The 14,249-nt window shown below is 41.1% G+C and overlaps 1 protein-coding gene across 2 annotated transcripts in view; it reads right to left on the minus strand.

Annotated features, from left to right (window-relative positions):
• Positions 1-1,016: 1,016 nt before the first annotated feature.
• The window catches only part of LOC137287088 (Fanconi anemia group G protein homolog), a 53,872-nt gene continuing 40,639 nt past the window's right edge, over positions 1,017-14,249 (minus strand). For both annotated transcript variants that reach the window (XM_067819216.1, XM_067819217.1), the window contains exons 12-16: positions 10,108-10,508; positions 9,234-9,364; positions 6,291-6,422; positions 4,905-5,061; positions 1,017-1,465 (exon numbers count right to left, since the gene is read on the minus strand). In XM_067819216.1, the coding sequence (XP_067675317.1) occupies positions 1,351-1,465; positions 4,905-5,061; positions 6,291-6,422; positions 9,234-9,364; positions 10,108-10,508 (936 nt within the window). In that variant the 3' untranslated portion in view covers positions 1,017-1,350. The remainder of the gene's footprint in view (positions 1,466-4,904; positions 5,062-6,290; positions 6,423-9,233; positions 9,365-10,107; positions 10,509-14,249) is intronic.

Consider the following 14,249-nt stretch of genomic DNA (forward strand, 5'->3'; position numbering starts at 1 on the left):
TCATGTGCCAAACACCACTCAACACGCCTGTCTTTATGTTCTTGTTTCATGAGAGGAGAAGGAATTCCAGTCTTTTTCTCCCATCCAAGATCAATCAAATTTCTTCTAACTGTAGATTTTGATACAACTGTTGATCCCCTTTCTATCATTTCATACCTGATGTTGGAGATGCTTGCCCTTTGCTTTTTAGACGCTAAAATTCCCAGCCGGACGCGATCTGAGAAGTCCAATTTTCTGGGTCTCCCTGCTCCTTTCTGGTGCCCCAAATCCTTTCCCTCTTTAAAATTCTTCCTAATCCTATACACAGTAGAAAGAGGAGTTCCTGTTCTCTCTGCCCATGTATTTACATCATCAATTCCTTGATTACACAACTCAAAAATCAACCTTCTTTTATCTTCAGCAGACATTGTTGACAGTGCTGAGGAAAATGACGTCTGCTACAAATTCAGGGGAGGTAACTCTAATTGTACTATACTCAGTAGGCCAAGATGAGTTACCTCCCTTATACCATTACTTAGTTTTAAGTATCAGTGAATCAGTTGAGGTGTTAGGATAGCTCAAAGTAAGAAGAAAAATTCTCAATAATTATGAACCAGACTATATAATATAGCCCAAAATATTGTCGAAAATGTGTGACACTTTGCCTTTATACCAGCTGTTGGATGGGTTGTCTGCAAAGCCTGCTCCAGCTAATCAACTCAGTTGTACAATCATCCTCAATTTCTGTTATGATTCCACAAATGCAACTAAAAACACAAACAGATCTTAACACACATTAATCAAAGATAAGAGACCTATCACAGTTTAGCTGAAAGTTCAAGCTTTTTTTCACATTTGATGTATACTCGTGAAAGTAGACAGAATTACAACGGAAAGAATTGATTCTAATTAATTCCGATTTCACATAACCATGAGATTGTGTCTGGCACAGACAAACTATTATGGTTGGTTGTTTTTTTCACGACATCTGTCACTGAAATTAGCAGCCTGAAGACAAAGAAAAATATGGACCCTCATAAAATCAACAAAGTTTATTATGATCAACAATTTTAGAATCACAATGTAACAAAAAGGTACTTTCATGTAACAGTCACAGCACCATCTTTTAATGACTGTGTCACAACAATGCCAAGGATCAAACCCCAACACACCCTCTCTCTTCCTGACCCCAGCAGTCAGTACAGCCCGAGTCCAGAGCTACAGTCATGTCCAGAGCTACAGTCATGTCCAGAGCTACAGTCATGTCCAGAGCTACAGTCATGTCCAGAGCTACAGCCATGTCCAGAGCTACAGTCATGTCCAGAGCTACAGCCATGTCCAGAGCTACAGTCATGTCCATGAAGCCTATGATTAATGTTTTTGTTGAAGAAGGACCTCTATAGACTTTACATCCATCTCAAGTGTAGCTCTAGCCCCGAGGTTTCCACTTTCAAGTGCCGTATCCTCATTCTCTGTTGATAGCTTCCTGTAAAACAAGAAGTAAGGGTCAATAGCATCAGTATCTACAATCTGAGGTGACAATGTTCTTGAACAGATTCAAGATTACTGTGTGTTGAAACTCTGCCTCTGCAAGTATGGAAAATACAGTCGGTGAAGGGGAGACATTGTATTGAGGGATAGTGCAACCAGTCCCTGGGTGAGTGAGTGAGTGAGTGAGTGAGTGAGTGAGTGAGTGAGTGAGTGAGTAATTGTGTGTGGGTTTGTGTGTGAGTAAGTGAGTGAGTGCTCTGAACATTTCAGTTATGTATAACAAAGACAAGAGTGAGAATCTTGTAATAATCAAAACTTACTCTTTAAACTTTATTTTATTGATCACCACCGCCATATAGCTGGAATATTGCTGAGTGCAATAAAACTAAACTCACTCTTATTGGTCACTATCTGGCTGAAACAATGCCGATGTGATGTTAAATTTTAACTCGCTCTTCATTTTGTTGACAGAAACAATTCTTGCTATGTCAAGTGTCAAGATACCAGCGTCACAGATTAGATTAGCAATGGATTAGCAACACATTGGTCTGCAATGCACTGGAATTTCATAAAAGCATGACCACACATGACCACTTTTTTTCACCCATGCTAACCTCAAATGGCAGTAAATCTTTGATGATAAATCACAGTGTCAGGTTTGAGAAAAGCTCCAGGTGATGTAGATCTATCAGGTCTGAACTTGTCCTCATTGAAGGAGATGACTAGTGAGGATTAGGCAAGTACTCTTGTGATAGCAGATCTTACCCAACATCCAGCGGTGTTGTTGAGGGTAAATGCAGCACACAAGCAATATTATCAATCAATTGCAAAAATCAAATACAGTACTGGTACCACAAAAATCCAGAAAAAGTATGTCAACAAAATGATGTATTCCAGACAATTACATTAACAATACAAACCTTTCATGATAATCTTTTTTTAGTATTTATGGATTGTGACAAATCCCAGCTTAATTACTAAACTTTCAGTCAATATTGTGATTGATAATCTGAAGGAATCATAGGTGAACTGATCAGCAACAGATCTTGAGAGAAAAATAAAATTCAGTTGAGGAAGTTCATATCTTTATCCATCCTTTCACAGATCTGTGAGTAGGCAGTATTTAGGCAGTATCCATTTCTGTGATTAATAAATGAAGCTGCTGTGATGTTTTATTTCCATCTATCTGCAGACATGACATGAGTCAGTCCTGCAGAGTGAGCATGTGTATCTCCACGGTGCCATCTATGCCAGGTGTGACAGTTGCCGTGACGATATCCACGGAGACACATGTACTTCAATCAATACTAGCTAGTGTTGCACATAGGCGGCCAGTAATCAAAGTCTCACTTACAAATGGCTGTTGACACAAAATCAGTAACATGTTGTAACGGTTTGTTCAGTCCATCTCTACAATGTTCAACAACAGAAAAAAGCATGAAAACTTGCAAAGGAGTGTGAGTGAGTGAGTTTAGTTTTACAACGTTTAAAGCAATATTTCAGTAATATCACAGCATGGGACACCATAAATAGGCTTCACACATTGTACCCACTGAGGGAATCAAACCCAGTTTTCAGTGTCATGAGTGAATGCTTAAACTACTGAGCTACCTCACCACTCCCAACAGTTTGAGGACAGTAAGGCGTGTGAGTGCACACATTTACACATTACACAGTTTGGCTGATATTTTGTTTCACATGGAGGTAAACCTTTAAATCTAAATTTTTCAGAAGAGAAAAACATGAGATTTAATAAGCTGCTGTCTTGGAGCATGTCCAAGATGAAATATTTTCAACAACATTAAAGGAAGATGGTGAACACCTGGCATCTATTTATTCATCAGGGGAGTAAAAATAATTCTATTTGCAATCCAGATTTTGACTCCGCTTCAGTGGTTGTTTGTTGTTTAATGTCACACTCAGCAGCCTGAAAACATTTTAAACCAATCTAAGCCAGAAAATCTATTATGCTGTGAACAAAGAACCACAATGTCAAGTTACATAAAGACATAATCAACAAGTTGGGGATTCTGACCACCCAATACACTAAGTCACCTCTTCGAATAACACAGGTTGTTGGTGAATAACATTGGGAGATATGGGATTTATAACATAAGTGGTTGTTTGGGGAACACAATGACCTGAGTGAGTGAGCGAGCGAGTAAGTGAGTAAGGGAAAGAGTGAGTGAGTGAGTGAGTGAGTTTAGTTTTACGCCGCACTCAGCAATAGTCCAGCTATATGGCAGCGGTCTGTAAATAATCGAGTCTAAACCAGACAATTCAGTGATCAACTGCATGAACATCGATCTGTACTATTGGGAACCGATGCAATATGTCAACCAAGTCAGCGAGTCTGACCACCTGATCCGGTTAGTCACCTCTTACGACAAGCATAGTCACCTTTCATGGCAAGCATGGGTTGCTGAAGGCCTATTCTATCCCGGACCTTCACCGGTGCCCAACGACCTGAACTTTTGAATGATGTAACGCTTGTTATAACACACTTGTAGATGGATAACGGTTGTGAGGGTTCTTCAGTTAGGACCAACTGTTAAAGGAGATCTGACTAATCTGGACACTCAACATATTCCTGAAAATGTCTACAAAGACTCAGAACTCTGGGAGGTCAGCGGGAGACATGCTACTGTGCCCAGCTGACTAGTGGTAGGTTGGTTGATGGTGATCAAGCAGGGGTTCATCCTACAACCAAGTTGGCATCCCTCTGAAACTCTCTTGGCATCGACTTTTGGAAAAATTGATTGATTGAGTGAGTTCAGTTTTACACTGCTTTTAGTAACATTTCAGCAGTATCATGCTGGGAGTCAGAAATGTTCCAATGTGGGGAATCAAACACAGGTCTTTGCTGTGGCAAGCAATGGTTCCAAGACAAGGCCACCCAACCACCTCAGGGAATCTTGAGTTGTATTAGGATACACAGTTGGAACATGAATATTAGGTTACAGTTTTCACTTAGACTCCCCAAAATAATGTGTGCTCAAAAGGTTATGGAAGACTCTTCATAGATTTCTCACTTTTTGCAAAAATCGGGAACTAAAAAATCTGACAACTAAAATATCAGCACTTGCCTAACTGTTAGATACACAATGGCTTACAGTGTAGTGCAGTATCTGAAACTGCACGGCCTAAGCTCTCTTAGCTCTCAGAGAGTCTTAAGTTCATATGGCACATATGACTTTGTTGCCGCTAAGAGAGCTGTGAAAATCAAGTCCCTACTCCGGGCATAAGGCATAATGAAAGTGTGCTGGCACTCTCAGGGATTCTGCATGACGATCAGCAATATCACAACTGGGGACACCAAAAATGAGCTTTGGCATGACCATATTCAACCAAGTCAAAGAGGCTGACATAAAACCAGGGGAAAGGACCATGGCCCTTCAACTTTCTGTGCATCATCCAGTTGATTCTTTCATTACCTGAGTTGTGACTGTTTCTTGTGCAGCTCTGTCTGAAGGTGGCTGTTGTTGGTGAGGTGTCCCACCCCCCTGTGATGCAGCCATGCCCGACATGCTTCCTCCTCCCTCCCTGACTGGCGGAGAGCTGTGCAGCAGGTGTACCATGCTCTTGTATCACCTGTAACAACACAGTGGGTGGTACTGAGTGAGTGAGGGGGATTTAGAGAAATGGTTACATTATCTGGGTCAGAGAAGGGGAGGGAGTACTAGCAGCAATACCTGGATGGGGGATAGTGGCTGTTGTACTTGGGTGGTGTGTTGGGAGGATAGTGGCTGTTGTTCTTGGGTGATGTGTTGGGGGATAGTGGCTGTTATCCCTGGGTGGTGTGTTGGGGGATAGTGGCTGTTGTACTTGGGTGATGTGTTGGGGGATAGTGGCAGTTGTACTTGTGTGGTGTGTTAGGGGATAGTGGCTGTTGTACTTGTGTGGTGTGTTGGTGGTATAGGGCTGTTGTACTTGTGTGGTGTGTTAGGGGATAGTGGCTGTTGTACTTGTGTGGTGTGTTGGTGGTATAGGGCTGTTGTACTTGTGTGGTGTGTTAGGGGATAGTGGCTGTTGTACTTGTGTGGTGTGTTGGTGGTATAGGGCTGTTGTACTTGTGTGGTGTGTTGGGGGGATAGGGCTGTTGTACTTATGTGGTGTGTTGCTGGATAGTGGCTGTTGTACTTGTGTGGTGTGTTGGAGGGATACTGCTGTTATCCTTGGGTGATGTGTTGGGGGGATAGTGCCTGTTGTGCTTGTGTGGTGTGTTGGGGGGATAGTGGCTGTTGTACTTGTGTGGTGTGTTGGGGGGATAGTGGCTGTTGTGCTTGTGTGGTGTGTTGGAGGGATACTGCTGTTATCCTTGGGTGGTGTGTTGGGGGGATAGTGCCTGTTGTGCTTGGGTGGTGTGTTGGGGGGATAGTGGCTGTTGTACTTGTGTGGTGTGTTGGAGAGATACTGCTGTTATCCTTGGGTGGTGTGTTGGGGGGATAGTGCCTGTTGTGCTTGGGTGATGTGTTGGGGGATAGTGGCTGTTGTACTTGTGTGGTGTGTTGGAGGGATAGGGCTGTTGTACTTGTGTGGTGTGTTGGGGTTGATAGGGCTGTTGTACTTGGGTGGTGTGTTGCTGGATAGTGGCTGTTGTACCTGTGTGGTGTGTTGGGTGGAGATAGAGGATGTTGTACTTGTGTGGTGTGTTGGAGCATAGAGGCTGCCATACCTGTGTGTTGTTGTACCTGGGTGTGCTGAGGGCAATTGTGGCTGTTATAACAGACTGTGTTGGGGGAATAGTGGCTATTGTATCAGAGTGTTTTGAGGTAGATAGCGTCAACTGTGCCCGTGTGTAAATGGGGATAGTGCTGTACCTGGGAGAGTCTGTACAGCTATCCGGGAGTAGTGAAGGGCATCTGCTATCTTCCCCTGGTCTGTCAGGAGACTGGAGAACTTGCAACAAGCCTGCACTAGAAGGGACTTCCACTCAGGGCAGGAACTACAATCTGAAATGCAACCACTCACACGTCCTGCAGGTGTCCAACAACTATTGGGACTTGGTGTAAGAATATTTGTAAAATGCAACCTATAATTGTCATAACAGTAAGTAAGTACAGGAATCTGTTGGTCAGGGGTTTGGTGATTGCCTCATTGTTTCAAAACTATGAAGATATTGTCAGAATTGGTCTTCAGCAACCTATGGTTGCCTTACAATGCAAGTAACAATATCAGGTGGTCATAATCGCTTACTTGGTCAACACATGTCTTCGTATACCAATTGTGTAGTATTGATTATTTACAGACTGACACAGGAATATGGTTTGGAATTAAATAACAAACAAAAAATGGTCCAGATTTAATTTTTTTCAGCCCACATCACACAGCTGGAATATTGATGTGTTCAGTGTTGTGTAACAAATTATTACAAACGAGCATGGATGGCTAAATTACGTTTGGGAGAATATATTCAAGTAGTGGAGAATTAATTCATTTATATCAGATCCACTTTATATTAGATACATGCTGTGCAGAAAAACGAAAACCAATCCAGTAAATTAAAAATTCACTATTTGTCTGGTGTGAATGCCAAGTACACAAAGAAATACGGAACTGTCATGATTTATGCTCTGGAAATGAACCACCCCTCATTAGCATGCAGGTCCAAAATATTGCCTTGGGAACACGCATTAATATTTGGGCAGTGAATAATTTGGTGTCTGGATTGAATATTTTGACAGGTTTCCAAATCAATCACAATTAATGGCCATTGCTTTACAGTCTCTGATGTCTTTATACTACTTGATACATGTCGTAATACCATAAAATCAACATGCTTGTTTGTAATGTCTATTATCAGTGGTTAAAATTCATAAACATCACATCACCACAAATATGATAGAAAATTCAAAGAATTACAAACAGAAAAATTCTTGTGATCACTTGTTAAACAGGTCAGTTGAATTTGACAATGTGACATATATATTGCAAAGTCAACATTTCTCCCACCATGAAATAGGTCACCCATACACACAAACTTAGTACTGTGACAAATATATTTGTAATTTCAATTCATCCTTGACGTGTAGTTTCTTTGAGGAGCTATTAAATCCGCATCTTTGTATGTTGAACAGGCACACCAATGGAGACTTATCCCATCAGCTATATCTTGTATTGGCATGCTATAGATCAGTCAAAGAAGTCTCTCATTCACACACTTCAATCTACAGCACAAGGGTGTAACTACATTCAAAACTCACTCATGCACGTCAGATAACATATATCCAACAAACACCATTAACATCTATCACGTGTATAGGAAAGCATGCAGAATATTCAATTGAGAAAAACGTCAACTGACGACGAGCTGGCTCATTCACGTGACTCTCTCTAACCTCATTGAGGGTAGTGGGACAGTATGCAGAAATTGACGGGTGTATTCTTTTTACCTGGGCTCCGCATACACCAGAATACTCGTAAAAGGGGAAGTCAGTAGTGGTAGTGGGAGTCACAGTGTGGGTGGTACAGGTATTCACAAAAGTTACAACATGTATTAACGAATGTATAAAAGTAGTTGGACAAACCCTTGTGTCGAGATCGGGGATGTGCAGGGTCACTGTCTGAAGGACATGAAGTAAAACTGAGGTATAAATCATGGATTCAGAACATGGCACATATTAGCTAGCGGGGAAGTTTAATCAGTAAGGATTGTATAAAGGCAGCCAGACAAACCTTTGTGTCAAAATCAGATGTGCAAGGTCAGTCTGAGGACATGAACTAACACAAGTAGAAATCCTCTCCAATGATTTAGAAAATGGCAGTTTGGGCTAACAAGGAAATCAGATGTCTGAACACAAGTTACCAAATAAGTGTCCATATATGAATCAGGATGCTGCTTTAGGGAAATGTGTGCATGATGATTTTCTTTGCTAAGTATGAGGAAGTACATGTTTCATATAATATTTATATCTGTTGTGATTCATCAAACAATATCTGACCATTCGACATTTGACATTAGTATTTTCTGATTAATCATAGGATAAACCAAAATACATTAATCTTACTGTCTTAAATTGTTGTAAAAATAAAAGGAACTTTGATCTTAAAAAAAACCACATAAATAAATCTTGAATCTCAACATCAAGGTGCTGTATAGAATAGAAGCATATTACTGTATTAAACAGAAAATATATATTCGGGCTCATGTTTTCACAATAAAAATACAAAATACAAAATTCTACAATGAAAATACAAAATACAAAATTCTGCTTGCTTTTTATTAGCGCCATAGCTCATGGCTGATGACTACATGCTTGGCTGGACAGGACCCTACTGATGACAGCCCCTTTCATTCTATATTTTGTTCCACTTTGTTTTCAATGTAACCACCATCACTGTACTTCACTGAGATCTGTTTTTTTAGCGACTCATTCATTCATCAGTGTCACGCCTGGAGCAACATTTCTCTCTAAACATGATTTACAGAATGAATCAAAACATCCAAATAATTTGATTACCAATCCCAATTAAAACAAGCTTGTTTGTTTATTTCTGACAGTCTTCGACAATGTTCGACAAAAACACCCATTTGTTCACAAAAATAGACCAAAACATTGACGATTTTTTCCTTCCCCGAACAGGTTGAGAGCATGTTTGAATAATTATGTAAACCCTTGAGATAACAACTTGAGGCAGGGTTTCCAGCCATCAGGAATTCCTCAAGAACTAAGTCTCATTGCCTTGGATAAAGTGAGCAATCACATCCTTATGCCAACACACTTACCCAGGGTTTGGCATATACACACATTTTTAAGTTGTACCTGTTTTAATTAAAACCTCCTCCTCATTTACTGTTCTGCGTCGTTTGGGGACAGGTTCGGAGGTCGTCTGGATATCAGCTTCCACAACCTCCGACCATCGTCCACTGCATTCCAGAAGCGCTTCAACGGCCCTGACAGATGAAAGCATGTTTATTTAGAAAAAGTCGCTAAGTCTTGAGCGTACAGTCTCTCGGCTTTGTCCTTTTGCTCCCCACTGATGTAGATGTTTGCAGAAGTGGCCGTTCTTTACTACAAAATTTACGGTCAAGTTTGCAATTCCCGGACCTCTTACAATGTATTGAATGGTTTATGCTGAACCACGGACAGCACATTTCACACTGGGTTACTACCAAACAACACTGTGCAGAGAATATGCCTCCATAATTATTAAGTACACCTAGACTCAGAAGAAAAAGCCTTGACATGCATTTCAAAGTTAACATTGAGATTTTAGTGTAAATACCAACTGTATGGAATATCAGTGTGGTGCAAGCTTAAAGAGCCAAGGCAAGAGACTGGAAAGAAGATTAGTCAAATCACACAAACAATACTGAAAACAGGCACAATGGCTGCTGCATGTATCACAATGTCAGCGTTACTACGTAAGGTCTAGACTGCTAACCGGCGTCATCACATGCCATGAACCATGGCAAATTCCTAGAATTGTTGCAAGTGTGGATAAATACAAAGGGGTCAATATTATGCTATTTGTAGAAAATCATAATCTAAATATGACACAAAAATGGAAAATTCTGCAATACAAATTGCCATTCCAAACATGGAAGCCATGAGACTGTTTTACCCAAGTTTGTAAGAGGAGAATAAATATATAGTACATAGAACTTGTTGAAATAACATAGAGTCTTTTTTTCACCTATGTAATGAATCTGATGCAGTTTCATAGTCTTTCAAGGCAATGAAGGCGTCTGTTTTAAACAATGTCAAGGTCATATGATGTTGAACATCTTGCCAGTTGTCTTCATTCTGATTGGCTGGTGTGAGTTCACAGGAGTAAGATCTTGGCCTCTTTCTGGAATTGGCATCTATAGTTTGTGAGAGATCTTCACTGTCGTCTTGACCAAGGAGACTGCTGATGTCGTCTGCTCCACAGGAGCTAGCAGATGTGTTGAGGGTAAGAGTGACAGACTCGAGAGCCTTGTCACAGACGATGATACAGTCTTCATAATTCTCAGCCTTGAGGAGGCATTCTGCAGTTTCTTTGTAGATTGTTCTGATATGTGGTAGACTTACAACACGGGTAGAAACATCATCTAACTGAAACAAGATGCATGAGTATCTGTTATGACCAATGTAACATGAAATTTGTAAATTGACTGGTTCACTCTAAAGCTTATACACTTGTAATGATAGTACACATTGAAACATGTTTCAGTCAATCAGTCTAATAAATCGACTAAATTTCAGGCAAATTACAAATTGACTGAGTGAATCAGGAAACTGAAAAATTGCCTGATTTTACATGTTAACTGTGAGTGAGTGAGTGAGTGAGTGAGTGAGTGAGTGAGTGAGTGAGTGAGTGAGTGAGTGAGTGAGCGAGCGAGTGAGCGAGTGAGATTAGTGATATATTTTTTACGCTTTAAGGAATATCAAAGCAAATAAGCTTCACATAATGTACCCATGTGGGAATCAAATCCAGGACTTGGGCATGACCTGCAAATGCTCTAACCACTGGGCTACCCCACTGACCCCTACGGCAGTTGCACTGTAGGACCACCATTGCTTGGACTGGAAACACTTCTGTGCATGCACGGCGCTATAGAATTGCTGTGCAATAAGCAGATCATCACGAGGATAGTTTTCAAATGTGACTTGATGTATTAAGAACACATTTCAACTATTGAGCTATGATCTGACCTCTGTCATTGTCAGTCTCAAACCAAGAATTTTGAACCCTTAACTTAATTTCATGGACACTCTAGTTTCTACAAGCGAGCCTTTATTTGAATGTCATAAAGTGCATAACTATTTTGAAAATCATGAAACAAGATAAAACGAAAGGGAATCTTCATACAATAACCCCAGTAAACTGATGACAAATGACGATAAAGTTAGAAACAAGAATCAGGAACTGAATCACTCTGACCCACAAACTTTAACCTGATCAGAGTCCTGATAAATAACATACCAGTACTATAGATCCCATTATGAATGACAAAACTGAAGCTCAACTCAAATCTAAATTGATTTAGGAAGTCTAGATTGCATCTGCTTGAAATTCATAAATAAATTTAGATATTTATTAGGCCAGGCCAAATTTACTTCTTATTTTATGGATTTTATTGTCATAAGTTTTATGTAGATACATATTTTCAGATAAAATAACTTCATCTATATATAGAAATAAATGTCGGACAAGTATCCCCGGTGTATAGGTTAACATTTCAAACTAGATGGAATGCATCTTCATTTTCTAAATTCTGAGATTCAGTCACTTGAAACTTGATATACTGAAAATAAGACAAAATGAGTTTAATACACCTTAAAACTTTACTTTAACTAACAGAACTTCAAATACGGAAGATAACACAAGTGAGTGAGTTAACACGGTTTTACGCCGCCCCTAGGAATATCCTTGCCTCATCTTCTGGGGTCACCAATTCTTGGGCTTCACACATTGTATCATGTGGGGAATTAAACCCAGGTTCTCAGCAAAATGAGTAAACACTTTAACCAGTAGCCTACCCCACACCACAAGAATAAAACAAAATGAGACAAGCAAATGGAAACATTTCTAACTTCCACTTATATTACATTAAAGACGGTTCAGTGAAAACACAGTTAACTGACCCGTCTAAAGAAACAATACCATGATTAATGATGTATTTACAAAGCCTTAAAACCAACATGAAATGACAACATCAATGCAAAATTATTTCCCTCCTATCTTTTTTAAGAAGTTAATCTATACAGCAAGGGGAGAATATGTTTGATTCAATTTTTTTCTGCATGATTGTAAAGTTCCTCTGTGCTCTATATTTCTTATCCTTGTAAGTAGGGGTGGTCAAGATAATCTGTGTTACAGTTGAAAGCTTTAGCTGACTACAAGTTAGTGGGGGTTTTGTGATTGCATATCCTCACTGCTGATAGTCTAGTCAGATCAAGGCGACAGAGATACGTTCAACAGGGAAAACATGTGAATGAATGTTTTAAAAACCCATATGACAAACATGGTGGAATTGTATGTATCACTGTATATAATCTGAGTAGTGGAACAGAAATATTAGGGGGATGTTTGGTGCAGCATTCCAACAGTGACAGTGAGAGTAAGTGAGCGAGTTAGTGAGTGAGTGAGTGAGAGAGAGAGTGAGGATGAGTGTGCAAACACCTCTTGATAACCACCAGCCTAGTCTCACACTGTGAGTATCCAGTCATCATAGGCTACCATGGGGCATTAAGGATCTATAGAGTACTGAAATCTGTGAGATACTGTAGGTCTGTGGGGTACAGACGGCATCCACCAAGTGGCTGTGAGCCGTCAGTTCCAGATCTCCATACTAAGTAGCTGTGACCAGTCAGTTCCAGGTCTCCACCATCATGAAGCTGTGAGCAGTCAGTTCCAGATCTCCACCACCAAGTGGCAGTGACCAGCCAGTTCCAGATCTCAATACTAAGTAGCTGTGACCAGTCAGTTCCAGATCTCCACCACCAAGTGGCTGTGAGCCATCAGTTCCAGATCTCCATACTAAGTAGCTGTGAGCAGTCAGTTCCAGATCTCCACCACCAAGTGGCTGTGACCAGCCAGTTCCAGATCTCAATACTAAGTAGCTGTGACCAGTCAGTTCCAGATCTCCATACTAAGTAGCTGTGCCCAGTCAGTTCCAGATCTCCATACTAAGTAGCTGTGAACTGTCAGTTCCAGATCTCCACCATCATTAAGCTGTGAACTGTCAGTTCCAGATCTCCACCATCACGAAGCTGTGACCAGTCAGTTCCAGATCTCCACCATCACGAAGCTGTGACCAGTCGTCCAGATCTCCATACTAAGTAGCTGTGACCAGTCAGTTCCAGATCTCCACCATCACGAAGCTGTGACCAGTCGTCCAAATCTCCATACTAAGTAGCTGTGACCAGTCAGTTCCAGATCTCCACCATCACGAAGCTGTGATCAGTCGTTCAGATCTCCACCATCACGAAGCTGTGACCAGTCAGTTCCAGATCTCCACCATCACGAAGCTGTGACCAGTCGTCCAGATCTCCATACTAAGTAGCTGTGACCAGTCAGTTCCAGATCTCCACCATCACGAAGCTGTGACCAGTCAGTACCAGATCTCCATACTAAGTAACTGTGAACTGTCAGTTCCAGATCTCCACCACCAAGTGGCTGTGACCAGCCAGTTCCAGATCTCAATACTAAGTAGCTGTGACCAGTCAGTTCCAGATCTCCATACTAAGTAGCTGTGCCCAGTCAGTTCCAGATCTCCATACTAAGTAGCTGTGAACTGTCAGTTCCAGATCTCCACCATCATTAAGCTGTGAACTGTCAGTTCCAGATCTCCACCATCACGAAGCTGTGACCAGTCAGTTCCAGATCTCCACCATCACGAAGCTGTGACCAGTCGTCCAGATCTCCATACTAAGTAGCTGTGACCAGTCAGTTCCAGATCTCCACCATCACGAAGCTGTGACCAGTCGTCCAAATCTCCATACTAAGTAGCTGTGACCAGTCAGTTCCAGATCTCCACCATCACGAAGCTGTGATCAGTCGTTCAGATCTCCACCATCACGAAGCTGTGACCAGTCAGTTCCAGATCTCCACCATCACGAAGCTGTGACCAGTCGTCCAGATCTCCATACTAAGTAGCTGTGACCAGTCAGTTCCAGATCTCCACCATCACGAAGCTGTGACCAGTCAGTACCAGATCTCCATACTAAGTAACTGTGAACTGTCAGTTCCAGATCTCCACCATCACGAAGCTGTGACCAGTCAGTTCCAGATCTCCATACTAAGTAACTGTGAACTGTCAGTTCCAGATCTCCACCATCACGAAGCTGTGA

This window comes from Haliotis asinina, chromosome 6 (genome assembly GCF_037392515.1).
Source record: "Haliotis asinina isolate JCU_RB_2024 chromosome 6, JCU_Hal_asi_v2, whole genome shotgun sequence".
Classification (NCBI taxonomy): Eukaryota; Metazoa; Mollusca; class Gastropoda; order Lepetellida; family Haliotidae; genus Haliotis; species Haliotis asinina.